The sequence below is a fragment of the Micropterus salmoides genome, unplaced genomic scaffold (genome assembly GCF_014851395.1).
Source record: "Micropterus salmoides isolate LMB-PRFRI ecotype aquatic unplaced genomic scaffold, ASM1485139v1 Ms_hic_scaffold_4, whole genome shotgun sequence".
NCBI lineage: Eukaryota > Metazoa > Chordata > Actinopteri > Centrarchiformes > Centrarchidae > Micropterus > Micropterus salmoides.
Window position 1 is genome coordinate 24,019,099 of NW_024043372.1, and position 18,664 is coordinate 24,037,762.

The window sequence follows — 18,664 nt, forward strand, 5'->3', positions numbered from 1 at the left end:
GCAACAGAAATACTGGAATGTGAGTGGTGAGGATCCAACAAGTCCAGTAAGCACTGAAATGCACTGGCTGGAAAATCTCCTCAGAGATCTATGCATTAGCTTTACGTGACAGCAGAAAGAGAGTGTGCGTGACTGTGCATGCAATCTTGAGCTATGTAGGTCATGAGTAAATAGTTAACTGTGTTACGCGAGAACAAGATACAGTACTCAAGACCCTACAGGTGCTAAGCTCGGCATGTCATATGAAGATTCTGAGGTGCTTTCTTGAAGAAAGCAGAGAGCAAAAGTAATCATTTTTCTCTCATAGTGACACTTGATGTCAAAAAATACAGTGGTGATAAAAGCCGGGTTAACTTACACTGAAACTGCTGACAATAATTAGGATATTGTCCAGTAACTCAAACAACACAAATATCTGTACAAATACTATGTGGTATATTTCTAGCACTGCATACAGAGGAGTTTTCCCCACCAAAGAAACCTCCCCTTTCAGAACAAACTTGGGTGAGAGGAGCTCCGGTTTCTCTTCAATCCCCTCTGTGTTCCCCCGTCCCTCCGCCCTCTCTCCCCACTGCCCCAGTTCCGGAGGCCCAGCATGACCCAGTTTGGGCCGGCAAGAGAGCTCGAGGGAGCGGGAGAGAGGCTGGAATGTTTTGAAGGCTGAGACATTCCTCATTGTTCATTCACACGGGCCTTATGTAAGGCAGACGGATCACGTGACGTGGCTCTGCAGCAGCCGTGGGAAGCCAAAGCATTATCTCCACCACAGTGGCTTCCTAGCTCTAACCTGATTATGCAAGCCTCGTGCTTACACAACAACATGCAGACAGACGGAAAAATCGACGGACAGAGCAACAGACAAAGAGACGTGAGAAAGACGAACCGAGAGAGACGGATTGAGATAGTGGGAAAAGAGTGGCTCAGGTTAAAGCAAATAGGGAAAGACACATTTATTTACAATACCTAATGCACACATAAGACAGTCCAAAGTGAAGCAATTAAAAACGCTTTATAACAAACTAATCTACTTTCCTCTAATCTACTACTGACATCATTAGCAGCTGGCTGGGTCTTTGACCCAAATGATCTCCTGCTAGATATGACAGGAAGGAGAGCAAACTGTATACATGTTTAGCTATAGTGGCACACTGACCCACATACTGTAAATCCTCCAGTAATGAAAACTTCCATCCATGACAGTGTGTTCTTTTCACTGATCATATTGTAGCAGATCATTTACAGATGCACTGTGGGATAAGCTGAGCCTTTACATAGATAACAGCCCATGAAATTAAAAAACTGCAGATCTGTTACACTAAGTGTAATAGGTGATGGTATCATTTCTGCCATGAGATTATTACGCTAAAAGATTCAGATGTTGTAGCAGTTGAGTTGTTCAACAACAGACGGCTGACACAAGGATATCTTTCAGTTTCTAGTTTCCACAGTTGTACGATATAGATTTGCAGTTAACTGACCTGGATGGTGGTGTTTCCACCTTCCAGCAACGCAATAGCCAGGAGGATGCTTTCTTGGAAGACTCTGTCACTAGTGGTGTTCATGATGAGGTCAATGACCAGGTCAGAGGCTCCCTCTTTGTCCAGGTGACACTGCACTTCTGCCAGGCTCATTTCCCCACGACTCAGGCCCCCAGGACCCCCTAATGCTACAAGACAGAGACAGTGTGATTGGTCAGATCAGAGTCACATGTATTAGGTATGGGGCCTATTATATTAATACTACTCCAATGTCAATTCCAATTATATATAAAATCTAATCAGATATAGTTTCAGCAGCAAATTTCCCTGCATTTAAAGAGGAGTTAAAAAAAGTGAACCATTTGGCTGCAAATCAAGTGACTTGCAGCTATTTAACAAAGAAAATAGCTATAAAACTATTTCTACATGATAATCCTGAGTGAGTTACAGGATGTTTAATGAGTTAACAACACAACGGCACAATGAAGAAAAACATCATTTTGGTCTTACAGTGCTTGCTTGCTTATTTTACAATTTCTGCAAATGCAGAAGCCTTATCAATTTTGTAAATCTACATGTCCTAAAATGGTTTTCTTATTTTAGCCTGCCACTTAATGCTTTTTGGTCAAATCTGTGTTTCACATTTGACACACCAAACATCAAAACTTGATACTGAGATTTGACACAACATTGCACACAGAAACCTAAAATCAAACAAGGAAACACATATCTTTTAAGATAGGAGTCCTTTAATCATACAGAGAAAGACATTTATTGATCCAGCTTAGTTTGTCCAAAATCCAAAATGATTTCCTTAAACAGGCCTGCACATCCCCCTTGAGGCCTCAGCTTCAGGGTACATATGGAATTCTCCATCTGGCTCTTGTTTCTGCAACAGGTGCAAAGGCTTTTTTTTTGCAGGAAGTAGCAGCCTGTCACCTAGCAACAGCGAAAAAGTGGATCACACTGGGGAGGGTTATACTTCCTGTAGTCTGGAAGTTTGCCAACATCTTGGTGCACATGGGAGAGACGGTGAACCAGGAACCGTTCACCCTCACTTTGAGTGTGTCTTTGAGTTCGGTTAAAATTACAACAGCCAACATCTGGGCCATTCATCACAACTGTATAATACAAATAATATGCATGTTTTGGTCTCACAACTGTGTTACACTGAATGTTAAAATACTGCCATTCATGTCACAGCAGATAGCAAGTCATTCTAGTTACTAGGTCATTATGGCACCGTTAAGGTTTATGATACCATTGGCACCAAAATGTTCTCTAAAATCAATATGCAGATAAAATGTTACATATCAGAACCGAGAACTCAAACAGAAGTAGAAACACTGCACAGAGGTGCATTGCTTCAGTATTTTGACTGCAGATAGTAACACAAAAACCATGTTATCCGGCAGTGATAAGAGTGTTGTGCTCTGCGTGCTCAAAGGGCAGCTCACAGCACAACTCTAGAGCTGATAACCAGCTCAGGGCCAGACAGATAGAGTCCGTGCTTCAGCACGACTTCAGGGGCAGAAAACATTTTGGCTAACCAAAAGGAAAAGGTTTATCTAGACTTTGACCCCGACCCCCCCCCAACCTGATAGTAGTTGTCATGCTTCTCTTTGGCAGAGGCCTTTGGTTAATGCCTCACAGAATCATCAGCTCACTTAGAGATGTTGAAATCAGTGTTTTCACAGCTTTGTGTGCTAAACAAACAACACTCATCTCTTCATGCTGTAAAGAATTGTGTCGCTGAGCAACAACTGCCACAGTGTCCCACCTGATTGGTTTTTGCCAGGTCCTACTGGACTGAGGGGGCCATTGCTAAATGACGTCAGGCTGTCCCTCCGCCCACCACTTCGATGAAAGTTGCCATAGTAACGGTTCACCAGAATCTGTCTCAGCACCTCGCCCTACGAGAGGAAAAGAAAAGGAAGGATGTAATGACGTGATGTCAGCAACAGGGAGAGGAGATGTTGTATAACAGGGATGAAATGCTTCAGCAGAGACATAGTGTGCGTTTTACATACCAAAACACACCCGCTGACCTCAGAAAACAACAGCCCGCCTGCTATTACAACCACGCTCTGTAATCCATTTTTATGGAGCAACTTTAAATTTTAAATATTGACTTCCTGAACTTGCAAACTATGCAAGGACAACTTGCAGGCATAACCAAACGTTTATGTAATTTACCACCCACAGAACCAACATTGTTATGGTTATCAGCAGCAGCAGTGACCCTGTGTAGTGACAATGTGAGGTCCTGGTTTTCACTCACACAGACCCGGGGGCCAGCCCTCCCACACTGTGACTCATCCGATGTTGAGCAGTCAGCAGCACGACTTTGTTGTTGTTATGGCAACCGCAACCCATAGCTACCTGACAGACCTCCCATGGGATGAAGAGTAGGAAATGGAAGAGAGGAGTTTTTTGTGTTTGTGCGTGATTATGTGCAAATCATTGCCAACTGTGGGTGGTCTTTGATAGACGACAGAAGCATTATGTAAGCTCCGCTGCCACTTATGCCATGGAGGTCAAGATTAGTTCCTATAGGAGGTGTGACTAATTTTATTGGCAGGAGGTTAATCAACTGAATGTATTGTGTGTTACAGTACTGTAAGATCGTAAGATCAGTCGTAGTCAGAAGATGATTCCCTAGTCTTATTGGGGAACACTGCCCTTTTTTCTGACGTCTTGAGTCATGAGCCAAAATCCTTTCGGTTTCCTGTCTGAATGCCATCTTGTTGGCACGAACCTGGCCTCTATCAAGGATTAGCAACTTCCTGAAACTATGAAATCACCATGTTGGCACTTTGACTGATGACTCTTAATAACAATCCAAACAGAATTTTAACAATGCTAGTAATAACTTGCTTGAATTTGCAGACCTAATTAATAAAAAAATCTTTTTAGATATGGTGAAATTACCACCCTCCTGAAACAGATGTAATGCTGTGAATGACATGATGAAGACTGCTTGTTAGGGACATTTAATCAATAGCTAAACAGCCGCTGAATGCACCTCCTTGCAAAAATAATGGTCTTCTCTTGTAGATGATAATTATTTATTAACTCCAATTGATATTGTAACTCTGGAATATCAATGTTAGTGTTTGCCTCTTTAATGGAATCACCCAAGGCTCTGTAAAGTCACTGCATTGCTGTGAACTCAATTAGAGAAAGGAGACAGAGGGTAACGTGGAGTGTAAGTTATTTTTTTCTTTGATTTAAACATTAGCTAGCTGTGACAGAGTGGTTGGGTGTTACTGTAAGCAGTGAAGGGGAAAGATCAAAAACCACAAAAAGCATGGAGAAAAGGTAATTTTTCATTAAATATGCATTAATGCTGTATGTCTGAAACTCAATGTCTCACTATGAATCTCTGAAGTATTAGAGTTTTGAGTTAAGCTGCCATGCTGTTGTGAGTACCTACCCTCTTCTGGTCCTCCAACAGCTTCTCAGGCTGGTTCTGATCCAGTGGCTGGGTGCAGTGAGGAGTGTGAGCACAGTGATACAAATCCAGGGTTAGTACTCATGCAGCGCAAGGAAAAGGCAATTGTTGGGTTACATCATGTGCCTATTCAACAGTTTTAAATGGCCATGCAAAGGTCTGCTGTATGAAATGCCATGCATTTACTGCTGTTTCAGAAACCAGGGAAGCATTATGGTTGTAGAGGGTTTAGAGAGCTGAGATAGGAGATGTGTAGTGTTGACTATTAATAAAATGCTAAAACATGCCCAGTGTGGTTTGATCTTTTATTAATTTGCTAAGTTCTCTTATCATCACTTTAAATTATTTTTCTCAGGGTTTTATCACCCTATAAACTATTTGATTTTTTCCTACATTTTAGAAGATTTTCAATTTTCATGAATAGATCAATATAACTCACGTATGTACGGTAAAGACATAAAGACTGGAAACAGGAGGAAACAACTAGCTTTGCTCTGTCTAAAGAAAAATCACCTACCAGCACCTCTAAAGAACAATTATAAATGTTTTTTTAATCCTTACAAAAACTGTGCTGATCACAGTGATAGCAAGACTCCAGGAAATCAGAAAAACAATAAGCCTATTTCCCAAAAAGGCTATTATTTTAATACTTAGAGAAAATGCAAAAAACTGGGCAAAAACTGAAATCACAGTCGCCAGGGATGAGTAAACACAAGGTGAGATGTTCTCACAATGTGGGCCATGTTCTGAGCAAGATGAAACACAATAAGCAAATGAAGTGCACTGAGATCTGAAGTTGTTCTGGGTTATTTTCTCATTACCTTAATAGGTCACATAGACAAAAGGGGTTCAGGTTAGAGACCATTTAGCGGTATGAAAATCCAGTACCTCTATGTTTACGGAGAGAAAGGAAACGGTAAATGGTAATGCTCCACTTAAATTGTTATGTACAATGACACATTAGGAGGGGCAGAGGGGAGAAGAGAGGCCAGGGGCGATAGGGTTAGAGTTACATAATCGCTCCAAAAGAAACCAGGTCACTAAACCAGTGACACAGAGCTGCTTACAGTGGCCATCTGTCACCAAAAACACAAAGGGCAAGAAACAGACCAAGTGTCAGACAGAGAGGGTGAGAGAGAGACAATAACAGACACACTTGTATTTATAAATATATTTGACAGTTGAACTTGTCCCTCTCTGTCAGTTAAGGTCAAGGACATGATGTGCAGTGTGTATCCCTATTCAGGCCATGTTTACTTTTCCTATGTTTGTATGCACCAAATATGGAATGTTACCAGGGTTCATCTATATAATGTAATGACTCTGGTATGTACTTTTCAAGAGGTGCAAACTTGAGCTGCAACAGCCAGACTAAAGTCACATATGGTATTATCTGTCTTTTGATAAACTTCGATAAACTGACAAAAATACAAAAAAGGCTACCACTTTACTTTAACAACAATAAGTTTGACTTCACTTGGAATATAGCCATTTCGCTTTACCAGACAATGAAAAAAATACTACTGGACATTTGGTGAGGCAGTTTCACAGAAAGTAAGCATCGTTATAAGCTCCACCTCAGTAGGTGTCTAAAAATACGCCTTACTCGATCAACTGACTCCGAGGATCCGAATATATAGCTGGGCAACATGAGGCCGGGGCCTCTAAAAAACGAAGAACATGGTGCCAGTGAAATAAAACTAACTGTTAGGAGAGTTGGAAGCCACACGACCACCATGCAGGTGTTCAACTGGGTTGAGATCTCATGACTGTTAAGGCCGTATATGATTCACATCCTTTTCATACTCATAAAACCATTTATTCATCATTCATTTCTCGTGCCCTGTGTGGCACTGGGTATGTTTCTCCAGTCTTTTCTTCAGGTTTTTCCTTCAATTGGTTAGTGATCTGTTTGTCACAAGAATCCATGAGTATTCAAAAAAGTGCAGTGGATTGGGAGAAATGTGAAAGAATAGCAAAATTTATTAACTAAATTATTACTACTTAACTAAATTATACTATATAGCTGCCCTGTCAAACTACATCTGTGCAAAGTCCCCTGCTCACAAACAACGGTCTACACAGCCCCTACCGCCGACACAGAACAGCTTCACCCTGTGAATTAAATGCTCCCCAAACTCAAAAGCTCGATGTCCTAAGAACAATGTATTCCTAAAACAAAAACTTTTCACGATCTAATAAAAACAGGGCCGCTTTCAAGTTTGTGGGCTTTTTTAAAATGTGTTTTTCCTTATTAAGTATGAGAATTATCTCAGCCCATAAAAGAACATAACATCCTACATCAGTTTATTTAAAATTAAAATGACCAATCTTTGAGATACATGGCCAGTGATGAATAGTGTTTTAGAAAGTTAACAGGTGCGAGAGAAGGGGGGGTGGATTTTTTTTTTGCTCTCGGTGTGTGTGTGGGTGGTGGTGGTGAGGGGCATAATGAAACAAAAGCATAGCGAGACAGATCGAGAAAGTGAAAGTGCCAGACATAGACAAAGTGTGAAAGAAGAAAGGGAAAACACAGAATATACTCATTCACATTACAACACGTATTATTTAAAAGCTACTCCATTAAGTTGAACAAGGATCTTGTGCTATAAGCTTTGCATTGCTTTGTATTTATTATGATTCATGTATTACTTCTTCCACTACTACTATAATTTCTAATACTTCCAGAACTTTTGTTGACGAGCAAAACTCAAAGCATATGGCTTTACTGCTGTCTTGTCTTGAGAAAATGATTTGGATTTTTAGTGTCACGACTTCAAAGTCATTTTTGGCATGCGCAGCAACTGACTTGATCCCACGTGGAGACAACTTAGTGGGGCAAAGTTCAGCAGCAGGTCAGGGGGCTGCGCACTCAGTACTCAACATCTTCCACAAGTCTGAGGACAGTGCCTCACTGTCACCACATCAAACCACAAAGCAATATGCTGATCAGGGCGGATATGTGCAGCTAATCAGCCCCAGTCTGACCATAGACACCACAGAGTAACCCCTCACAGCTGCCACATCCGTCCTGACTAGAGTGCATTCCACCAAACTGGAAATTCCCCGGGGCAAACCCCTGATCAGTCTCACACCTCTCAGTTCAACAATAAAGAAAATAAATATGCGCACACACATACACACACGCACATAGAGTGCATTCTACTTTATGTATAGGTGTTTTTTTTCGTGACACGCGTAAATAAACAAGTCTCTGTGTCTCTGCAGGCTGAGACTGAGTCATGTTTAAACCAGTGGTGAATGCCACGAGCACTGGGGTTTACCACTCGGCTGCTCGTTATGTGCAGACAGGAATGGAGACTAGATGGAAAGACTGTGCCTCTGTCATTTTCATTGTAACTAACCTACTTCTATACCAGCACCAGAAAATGTGTTGAGTAGATCAAAATGCGAGCCAGGTGCCATCTCAAAAAGGCGAAAAGGAAGATTTTTTTCTTCTAAATCCCTGCACCGATGAGCTTGCCAAGGGAAGAAACAGGGAGGTGAAAAAGATGAAACATGACTTACTTCCAACATGGAGGGCTTGCATAACTGCTTTGACTAGACCACACACACACACACACACACACACACACACACACACACACACACACACACACACACACACACACACACACACACACACACACACACACACACACACACACACACACACACACACACACGTGTGAGGGGAGCCTGAGAGTAAAAGCCTGACACTAAATGTCCTAAACTCCTCTGGCTCTTACATAAGTCTGACAGCCAAAGAGCAATGGATTTAGCTGATAATCACCTCCCTGACATTTATCGGTGTGGTATGCATACCCCTGGGGAGGTCAAAAATTCATCTCTTGCTTTCGACATTTTAAAAATATGCAGTGATTGTAACTTGCAGAATACTACTGTATATACTAACATCATGTGACACAAGCCATGTTTCCTGTTTAACAAGCTCACAGTTCCTCTTTAATTATATACTATGCTATTCTGCTTTGCTCAAAGGGCAACAGAGGAGACAAGAGCCAACAATGCACTTTCATATCACACCTACGCAAACACTCACGGCCAACAAGCCATTAAGTTTACACAGAGTGGGTGTGTGTTTGCAACCATGTGAGAAAGGGTGTGAGTGGAAGTGGGGAGTATTTGGAGTAGTTAGGGAATTGTGTCACAATGATTTAATGGAGCCAAAACAAGGGGGGGGGGGAAGAGAAAAGAAATATGAAGACTGGCACATGGGGTGTAGGTGCACTCCTAGCTACTTTTCATGTGTAGACAGACAGCGATACAACATTTAACAGGTGTGCAGGGTTCATTTCTCTCTCACACACGCAGACAGCCCCTTCAGCCCCCCCCCCCCCCCCCCCCCCCCCCACACACACACACACAAAACAGCTCCTCCACACTTTTATTGGCAATTACTGCTGAAGGTCACACATCAGCGGTGGGGCTGAGTTCCAGGAAAAAAAGAAGCCTGGTTCTTATGTAACTTCAGCCCAGAGTTGGCAGGGGCCCAGGAATCGTGCAGCTCTCAGGCAAGGAAAACTAGGACACAGCCTCAATGACTGCCACAGCCCCTCACAGCCCCTCACACATACAGCACAGCCACAGCGCCCCCTATTGGCCCCCAAAGCAGATACAGGGGAAACACCCTAGAACAAGCTGAACATGGACTGAGACAATACAACACCTTTACGTAAAAAAGAGAGGGAAATGATATGGCTTTCATGGCTTTACCATCTTCACCTTCATCTTTTTTTAAAAGCAGGCACGGGCATGTACATTTAATTTTGGCATTTTAACATTGTGCATTCTTTTATCCTCCTGCATCCAAGTCTTTAATTTTTTAAATCCATATGATCATTGTCAGCTGATCAATGCTGAGTTGCTTTATTCATTTTGTGTTTCTTATTTTCCTTTATTCACATCTTTCTTTATTAATATAATCTGTCTCCATGCTGTTTGTATGAGTGTACAATTTCATAATATGAAATGTTACGTCAGTATTAAAGTGGAGTTAATGTTCAGATGTACAGTAAATGTGTCCCAAAATGACTTTGGTGCTTACATTGGGAGAAAGTAGGGCATGTAAATGTCCAGTGTAATGCAGCACTGGCAGTTTGCCCAGCCAGCAAGTGACTTACCTTGGAACTTGGAATAACACATCTCTGTTGAGCAACACGCAGTCATCCGCAGCACTCATCTCCCTACCGATCTCTCTCTCTATCTATCTCTTTCTCACCATTTTCAGTTGATCTACAGACTGGTTGTGTAAGCAGGTGTGTAAGACAAAATCAGCCTACCACTATTTGTTACCAGCTGTGCCTAGAGCCTCTGCTAACTACAGCACACGGCCACAGCAGCTGCCACAGTACAGTTACAGAACAACTACTAGTGATACGCAGACATAACAGACAGACAGACGTAGCGGGCCAGGGATGAATAGAAGAAAAAGAGAAACAACCTTAGGCATATCCATCTCATCATCAAAGGCCCTGAGCTGAAAGAGAACAGAGGGTTTAAGGAGTCAGATAACAACACAGGACGGAGGAAGCTAAAGCTGAGGTCAATGTTACAGCATGACATGTTAGTTAAGTGAGTTAAGACTGGAGATACTTATCAAACTTCAGCCGCACAGAAGAAATAGTATTTAAGAATGGATACTACCCACAGTGCAGAATTAGTGCATTCTCATACAGTGGTGAGTGTGGCTGAAAGCATTTTTGCTCTGAGAAGAGATCAGTCCTGCCTTATTGACTGCAGAGGTGAATGTGACAGAAGGAACAAGCCAACTCCCTTCAAAATAAGGTTACTCTCAGCAATTAGTGTGGCAAGACTGTGTGTATGATGCAGTCTGCCTGATCAAAAATCACACACAACTACATCAGAAGTATTGTCATATATGAAAACATGTTGTATATACAGTGGGTACGGAAAGTATTCAGACCCCTTTAAATTTTTCACTCTTTGTTTCATTGCAGCCATTTTCCAAAAATCAAAAAAGTTCATTTTATTTCTCAGTAATGTACACTCAGCACCCCATCTTGACAGAAAAAAACAGAAATGTAGAAATTTTTGCAAATTTATTAAAAAAGAAAAACTGAAATATCACATGGTCATAAGTATTCAGACCCTTTGCTCAGTATTTAGTAGAAGCACCCTTTTGATCTAATACAGCCATGAGTCGTTTTGGGAAAGATGCAACAAGTTTTTCACATCTGGATTTGGGTATCCTCTGCCATTCCTCCTTGCAGATCCCCTCCAGTTCTGTCAGGTTGGATGGTAAACGTTGGTGGACAGCCATTTTCAGGTCTCTCCAGAGATGCTCAATTGGGTTTAAGTCAGGGCTCTGGCTGGGCCATTCAAGAACAGCCACGGAGTTGTTGTGAAGCCACTCCTTTGTTATTTTAGCGGTGTGCTTAGGGTCATTGTCTTGTTGGAAGGTAAACCTTCGGCCCAGTCTGAAGTCCAGAGCACTCTGGAAAAGCTTTTCGTCCAGGATATCCCTGTACTTGGCCGCATTCATCTTTCCCTCGATTGCAACCAGTCGTCCTGTCCCTGCAGCTGAAAAACACCCCCACAGCATGATGCTGCCACCACCATGCTTCACTGTTGAGACTGTATTGGACAGGTGATGAGCAGTGCCTGGTTTTCTCCACACATACCGCTTAGAATTAAGGCCAAAAAGTTCTATCTTGGTCTCATCAGACCAGAGGATCTTATTTATCACCATCTTGGAGTCCTTCAGGTGTTTTTTAGCAAACTCCATGCGGGCTTTCATGTGTCTTGCACTGAGGAGAGGCTTCCGTCGGGCCACTCTGCCATAAAGCCCCGACTGGTGGATTGCTGCAGTGATGGTTGACTTACTACAACTTTCTCCCATCTCCCGACTGCATCTCTGGAGCTCAGCCACAGTGACCTTTGGGTTCTTCTTTACCTCTCTCACCAAGGCTCTTCTCCCCCGATAGCTCAGTTTGGCCGGACGGCCAGCTCTAGGAAGGGTTCTGGTCGTCCCAAACGTCTTCCATTTGAGGATTATGGAGGCCACTGTGCTCTTAGGAACCTTAAGTGCAGCAGAAATTTTTTTGTAACCTTGGCCAGATCTGTGCCTTGCCACAATTCTGTCTCTGAGCTCTTCAGGCAGTTCCTTTGACCTCATGATTCTCATTTGCTCTGACATGCACTGTGAGCTGTAAGGTCTTATATAGACAGGTGTGTGGCTTTCCTAATCAAGTCCAATCAGTATAATCAAACACAGCTGGACTCAAATGAAGGTGTAGAACCATCTCAAGGATGATCAGAAGAAATAGACAGCACCTGAGTTAAATATGAGTGTCACGGCAAAGGGTCTGAATACTTATGACCATGTGATATTTCAGTTTTTCTTTTTTAATAAATTTGCAAAAATTTCTACATTTCTGTTTTTTTCTGTCAAGATGGGGTGCTGAGTGTACATTACTGAGAAATAAAATGAACTTTTTTGATTTTTGGAAAATGGCTGCAATGAAACAAAGAGTGAAAAATTTAAAGGGGTCTGAATACTTTCCGTACCCACTGTATATATCTCATATTGCAGTTTTTGTAAGAAGTGTAAGGGAGACGTGGTTCCATTCAGTTTAAATATTAGGATTAGTATTGGTCTTTAAAGTGTTAAGAATCTCTGAAATCTTGAGCAAGTAATCCCTTCACAATAGACTGTTTTAACCAACATACGTATGTGCCAGCCCCAAAATACTTTTGGGTAAACAAACATTTAATGTATTTTCTATAGCTGTTCTCATGTGTTTTATACAGTACAATATACAGTATATGCACAGTCATACCGCGTTCATGAAGTATAAAATCCCACCATTTCTGTGCTTGGCAGCTTCTCCTACCTTCTCTCCATAACCACGGTCTTTTGTCATCATCTCACGCAGCGTTTGCAGAACTTTGATGCACAGTCTCTCTTCATTTTCCTCCAGCAGCTGCTTGGTGTGTTTGATGAGCCTGCACAAGCACATTAGTTCCCAAGTCTCACTTATAATCAGTAAATGTCAATACCAGATAAATTTAGCTGGAGAAAATATTATCGGTGCTTACTTGCATATGAAACCTCCGCTCTCACACTTCTTGCGCGAGTCTGTGTTTTCAGGGAAAAGCAGCTCGGGCCGGTGCAGCACGTCCACCAGAACTGACAACTCAGCCTGGACCAACGGGCGCAGACGGTCCTCAAGAGCTGACACAATGTCCTATAGTCCAGACAAAGAAACATCCTTAGTGCTTGAATGATTTACCACACATAAGTAAGCACAAATGCAGGTACCTGCAGCCTCTCAATGATGTTCCTGTAGTCCCGTGAAGCGGTCACCACGGAGTCTCTGCGGGCAGCATTACGAGCAGAGAGTCTCCAGCTCATGGCTGTCTTCTGGACAATGTTGTTGGACTTCACAAACAGGTTGTTCACCTGGTTGTCCAGGTCCACGGGTATGGCTATCGCTCTGCCTTTGGCTGGTGGGTACACACACACACACACACACACACACAGTGTGAAAATAAATCAGCTCCAGCAACTTCTGCTTAAAAACTCTTTCCTTACTAGTACATGCAATAAAGATTCATGACTTAAAATATAAACTGTGTACATGATGGACTGATATAGACCTTAAAAGTAAGAGCGTGTGAGAGAGGAAGTTAGTGTTAGTGTAGGATTTTGATCTTACCAACATCAGAGAGCACCTTGATACAGTTCTCAACAGAGCCCTTCTGGACTGGGATCAACCAGTTACAGTGGTAGACCCTGAACACTGCCTGCAGCAGCTGCACAAAGACTGGCTGCCTTGTCTGGGAAGAAGATGCAAGCAAAAAAGCAAAGAGGCTGTAGATTAAACTGGACTAACTTTTCTAGCCTTGAAAGAAAGAAAGATACCCATCTGTCATCTACAGCACCAACAATCTGGACCACAGGCTTTGTCTTTTAGTAACACACACACACAAACACACATATACCTCTCCACACAGTGATGTTCCCACCCCTGTAGTGAGAACAGCATGCGGACTCAGTGGTAGTTTTGTTACTTTTTCAGGATACCCATCAATCCCTGAGCAGACATTTCCCCAAACCTAGCCCCAGTGAAAATCGGTTCTATTGGACTTTCATCTCAGACTACTCACACATACACACTGTAAATAAGAGGGTACAGATTTTTACACCATTTTACACCCAACAAGAATCTGCAGGAGCAAACTCTGTGTTTTCCCTGCTGAATGAAATTACAACAAATACCTGAAACATTTTCCCCAACAGAGATGCCTGCGTTAGAGGATACAAGCAGTGGAGAAAAAAAAACATGCACTGAAGATCACCAAGATGTATCACATACTTCTAAACACATGACTACACATTTCAGGGGCAGCTGTTATTCCTGGAGACATGTAAAGCGCTCTATAATGCAAACCCTGAATTGTATTGTTTGGGACTTTCCTGTTAAAGGTTAAATAAAAAATGAAACACACACACGAAAAATTGCTTATATAATAAATAGGGGAACTTTTTGTATCTACAAGGAAATGATTAATCAGCACGATGCCAACAATCACGACTAACTGGTCTTCACTTTGTGATGCTGATTAGCGCTACAGGAGCCATGACTAACATAACTCTGATTAACACATACAAATGGGACGAGAAGGGGAACATTCATTCTCCTTAACCGCTCCCAATTACGTTAATCAGAAGAACAAGTTCTCAGAAATTCACAGATTTTACCACTTAAGGAAGCACTTAATATAAAAACACAGCAGTGGATGGTTTGGCTCTAATCTAAAAGCCAGCTTTCAAATGGGAAGTTTTCTCTAGAGAGTCACACTACTTGGTTGGAGTTACATAAGATAGCTAATACACATTCTATCTGTACTTACGTTCTTACTGATGGCCACCTGAAGCACAACACATACTGAACATTAACAGGCTGGAGATTAATTACATATAGATATTAAGAGGAACCATCTGTCATCTATCTTGTGTTACGGTACCCTGTTACTGTTGGATTCATTTTCACATTCATTCAGTACTTGAAAAGCTACCGTATGTGCTTGGAAATTTGACTGCTTTTTTCTCGAGTTGTGTTTCATAACTCTTAAGATAGTGTGTGGTTACATGCCTGCAGGCTGGTGCTCTGGTCAGAGAAAGGTGAGCTGAAGAAAGTAGTTACAATGCCCATGACTGTCTCCGTCACATAGCGCTCCAGAACGGTGTCTGCATGCTTGCGGTCGCTTGTGTTGTTGCACACCTGTAAACACCAAAGCATAACAAAGTTGCTCGTATTTTGACAATCCTCATCCTCATCTAAATTGCCATAGAGCTGCCTGGTGTTGCTTACTCTGCAAATGTCAACCAGGAAGTTCTCAAAGAGTTTCCACATGTGGTTGGAGGTGTAGATCTCCTTCATTTCTACCTCAGTGTCCACATAGCAGTGGTTCAGGAAGTTGATATAGGCGATCTTCACCTGAAAAGTTAGGATAAGGGATAATGTGATCTTGTCAATTGGCATAATTCTGTTGCTTTAATACATGATAATAAAATAAAATAAATCAGATTTTTTGTGTTTTGATGTGGTCATATAATAATTAAAACCATGGAATTCAGATGCATTAAGAATTGTTATGTAAGCTTCTGTGCCGACCGAGTCCGCTCCATTACAGGCTTACTGTTTTCTCATAGATGCCTCTGTTTGAGGCGTGTCTCACCTCAGGGATGCAGTCCTCATGGGTCACCACCCGCACTATGTCATCCAGTGGTAACAGGGAGTTACATTTGATCTCTGTGTAGACGTTCTTGCCCTCAGTGCAGACAGCCAAGAGCTCTACCAAGTGTATGTGGTACATTAGAGGGCTGTTCTCATCCATGCGGTCCCGCTCTGATCGCATCATCTGCACCAGCGTCTGGAAGGAGGCGCGGTCATTATAGAAGACCAAAACATCTTCACCAGCATTCACCAGCTGTAGGAAGAAATAAATATACACAATTACATCAGGGTATAAGGAAACTGCAGTATAGCTGAAATGTAAGAAAGGTGGTAACAAGGCATGACCTCTGCCATGACGATGTCCTGACACTTTTTGATGAATTTATTCTCTGCTTTGACAATAGTCTGAAGGAACTTGAGGTATTGCACGTTGCGGCCGTGTGTTTCGATGCAGTGGACAAAGTGCTGAACCACACGCTCGTTGATCTCACTGCACAGCTGGAAGTTGTTCATGAAGATATGCTGCATGGTGATGGCTTCTAAAATCTGAACAAAAAAAAACAAAAAAAAAAAGAGAGAGGAGCACTAGAACAGAATGACAGTCAAAATTAATTTTGCAATAGTAAAGCCATGTGCAAGTATCGAGTGGTGCGTTGTCCGGCAGGACTCCTCACCCCTGGGTTGAGGAAGAGATTGATGTGCTTGTGCAGCAGGGCTTGATTCTGCTGGTTTCCCGCACAGAAATTCTGTAGAAACTGGTGGGCTAGCTTCATGATATCCTGCATACGCAAATCTTCTCCCTAGAGGGAAAAAGGCCAGTGAGAAGGTTTGCCCACTTTCCCACATACAAAGCATGTCACTAAACCACATTTCCCTGAAAGCTATTATTACCTTCTCGTAAGGGATCTGCAGGAGCTCGAGGACGACAGCATGAGCCCCCATGTTCCTCAGCAGCCTCTGCTGCTGTTTCTTGCTCTTCCTACCTGACAGACCTTCTTGGACACACAGCCTGCTGAGCCGCAGCAGGATCTGATAGAGAACAGAAATGTGAGGAGGTGAGGTTTATGGAAATAAGTCTATTGGGTAGACGGAGCCCATTAACCATACTTAAGTAAGACAGTTACCTCCTTCACCACCCTGTAGTTGTAACTGCTGGTACTTTCTGCTTTCTTTGGTTTGTCTGTGCCCCCTGAATCCCCCTATAGAGAACACAAAGTATGAGAGAAAAAGGTTGGACTCCAGCTGGCTTTTCTGTGTGTGGTTCTTTTGAGGTGCAATATACTGCACCTTTTTATGCTGTGACTCAGTGGAGAGCCCCTCTCCTGCATCCATGCCCTCGTCTGGCCCCTGCCTCTTGTACACCCAGAGCTCGGACTTCTCTACAATAGAACGCAGCTGGTCCAGGTCTGACTTTATTTGTTTGTAATTTTCAACATCTTGGCTGGTGACCAGCAACTGGACCTGTGAACACATATACATTACAACACAAAGCCCAGAGCAGACAAACTGGAATGGCAAGACGTTACTCAAGGAATCAAATTCTCATAAATCTGACAATAAATGGTGTTATTTTCATTGCTTCAGTTTTTACATGTGTATGAGTTGCTGGGATACCTGCTTAAAAGCCTGCAAGACCTCCTGCCTTTGGCTGAAGTGCCTGAAGAGCAGATGGAGGGCTCTGGACACCAGAGGAGGATAGTCATGCATCGTTAAGTGGAGAAGAACTCTCAAGAAGGTACGTCCACCGTGATCATCCAAATCCAGCGGGGTGTTCTCTTCACTAGACACACACACAGAACACACACTCAAATGAAAACACACTCTCTTTCTTGTATTTTGTGAGTCTTCATTATAACTGGGATTACCTTCCACCAAATATCCCCTCTGCCTGCTCTTCTATGTGCTCAAAATCCAAAGCGCCTGGAATAAAAAAAAAGATACTTGTAAACCAACAAAGCCCATTTGCAAGGTCCCCACATTTGTGAAAAAGGCAGCCAAATGTTAACTTGACCTGGCATATTGTTCGGTCCTTCCACTACTCCAGTTACAGACAATTCAGTCTGGGAGTTGCTCTCATCAAACTCCCTTTTAAATATAGACAGCAGACAGGAGATCCTGTAGTCAAGGCGGACATTCAAGATAAACTGCAAGACAGGGCAGAAAATAACAGGGTTTTATGTGACTATTTTGGAGGATGGAGGGACTGTGTCTGAAATAGTGTACGCACATGTGTACAATGTCTACTGTACTGTATACTTTTACATGCAAGTACACCATTGTGTGTCCTTCACCTGCAGGATCTCAATGATCTTGAGCTTCGTGTCCATGACCAGTATGTCCTGTTTCTCAGGTTCTGTCTGGTTCTTGACCGTGTCTCCACTGGAGGTGTTGTTTGAAGTTGTGGGAAGGAAGCCCCCTCCTCTTAAGACTACTTGGGACATCAGCTCTCCTACGCCATGAATGGACCTCATCACATTACTGCCTGCATTAGGTTGAATTAGTGCACAAATACAGACAATTACCTTCACGTCAGATTTTTGGTCCTCCACTGACCAACCGTGGTGTTCATACCTTTACTCTCATCTTCTTTGTCCAGTTTGCTGAAAGGGAAAATGGTGTTTACATGGACACAGTCTAGAATAGCCAGCAGGATCTTGGTTAGTCTCAGCAGGTCACTGAAGTTGTAGAAGCCAAAATAAATCAGGTTCCTGGCCAGGTTCACCACCTACACATGGACGATTCATTAAACAGGTATGCTGATTTTACCATCAAAATGTGACTACTAATGAGTGTGATTATTTATCAAGAATGTGCCAGACTGACCTCAAAGGTGAGCTTGTTCTTCTCTTTATCTGCAAAAGGGAAGCTCTGACATACCACATCTCTCAGGTAGTTCTCAACAAACTCCATAGTCTGACAGAATCGCTCCTTAATTTCATCTTTAGAAGTTCCATCATTGTCATAACTACAATAAGACAACAAAATAGCACAAATTTAACTACAAC

General features: G+C 42.4%; 1 protein-coding gene across 3 annotated transcripts in view; it reads right to left on the reverse strand.

The window, feature by feature from the left end:
- LOC119885618 (inositol 1,4,5-trisphosphate receptor type 1) overlaps positions 1–18,664 on the reverse strand; it is a 70,079-nt gene that overhangs the window by 24,907 nt on the left and 26,508 nt on the right. The window contains exons 21-42 of one of the 3 annotated variants that reach the window (XM_038695731.1): positions 18,483–18,624; positions 18,231–18,384; positions 17,951–18,141; positions 17,671–17,803; positions 17,525–17,579; positions 17,274–17,439; positions 16,947–17,120; positions 16,784–16,858; positions 16,551–16,688; positions 16,334–16,459; positions 16,005–16,205; positions 15,661–15,912; positions 15,294–15,419; positions 15,075–15,203; positions 13,635–13,755; positions 13,238–13,422; positions 13,015–13,163; positions 12,810–12,921; positions 10,397–10,432; positions 4,915–4,962; positions 3,259–3,391; positions 1,479–1,666 (exon numbers count right to left, since the gene is read on the reverse strand). In XM_038695731.1, the coding sequence (XP_038551659.1) occupies positions 1,479–1,666; positions 3,259–3,391; positions 4,915–4,962; positions 10,397–10,432; positions 12,810–12,921; positions 13,015–13,163; positions 13,238–13,422; positions 13,635–13,755; positions 15,075–15,203; positions 15,294–15,419; positions 15,661–15,912; positions 16,005–16,205; positions 16,334–16,459; positions 16,551–16,688; positions 16,784–16,858; positions 16,947–17,120; positions 17,274–17,439; positions 17,525–17,579; positions 17,671–17,803; positions 17,951–18,141; positions 18,231–18,384; positions 18,483–18,624 (3,034 nt within the window). The remainder of the gene's footprint in view (positions 1–1,478; positions 1,667–3,258; positions 3,392–4,914; positions 4,963–10,396; positions 10,433–12,809; positions 12,922–13,014; positions 13,164–13,237; positions 13,423–13,634; positions 13,756–15,074; positions 15,204–15,293; positions 15,420–15,660; positions 15,913–16,004; positions 16,206–16,333; positions 16,460–16,550; positions 16,689–16,783; positions 16,859–16,946; positions 17,121–17,273; positions 17,440–17,524; positions 17,580–17,670; positions 17,804–17,950; positions 18,142–18,230; positions 18,385–18,482; positions 18,625–18,664) is intronic. The other 2 variants (XM_038695733.1, XM_038695734.1) reach the window with 2 other exon arrangements.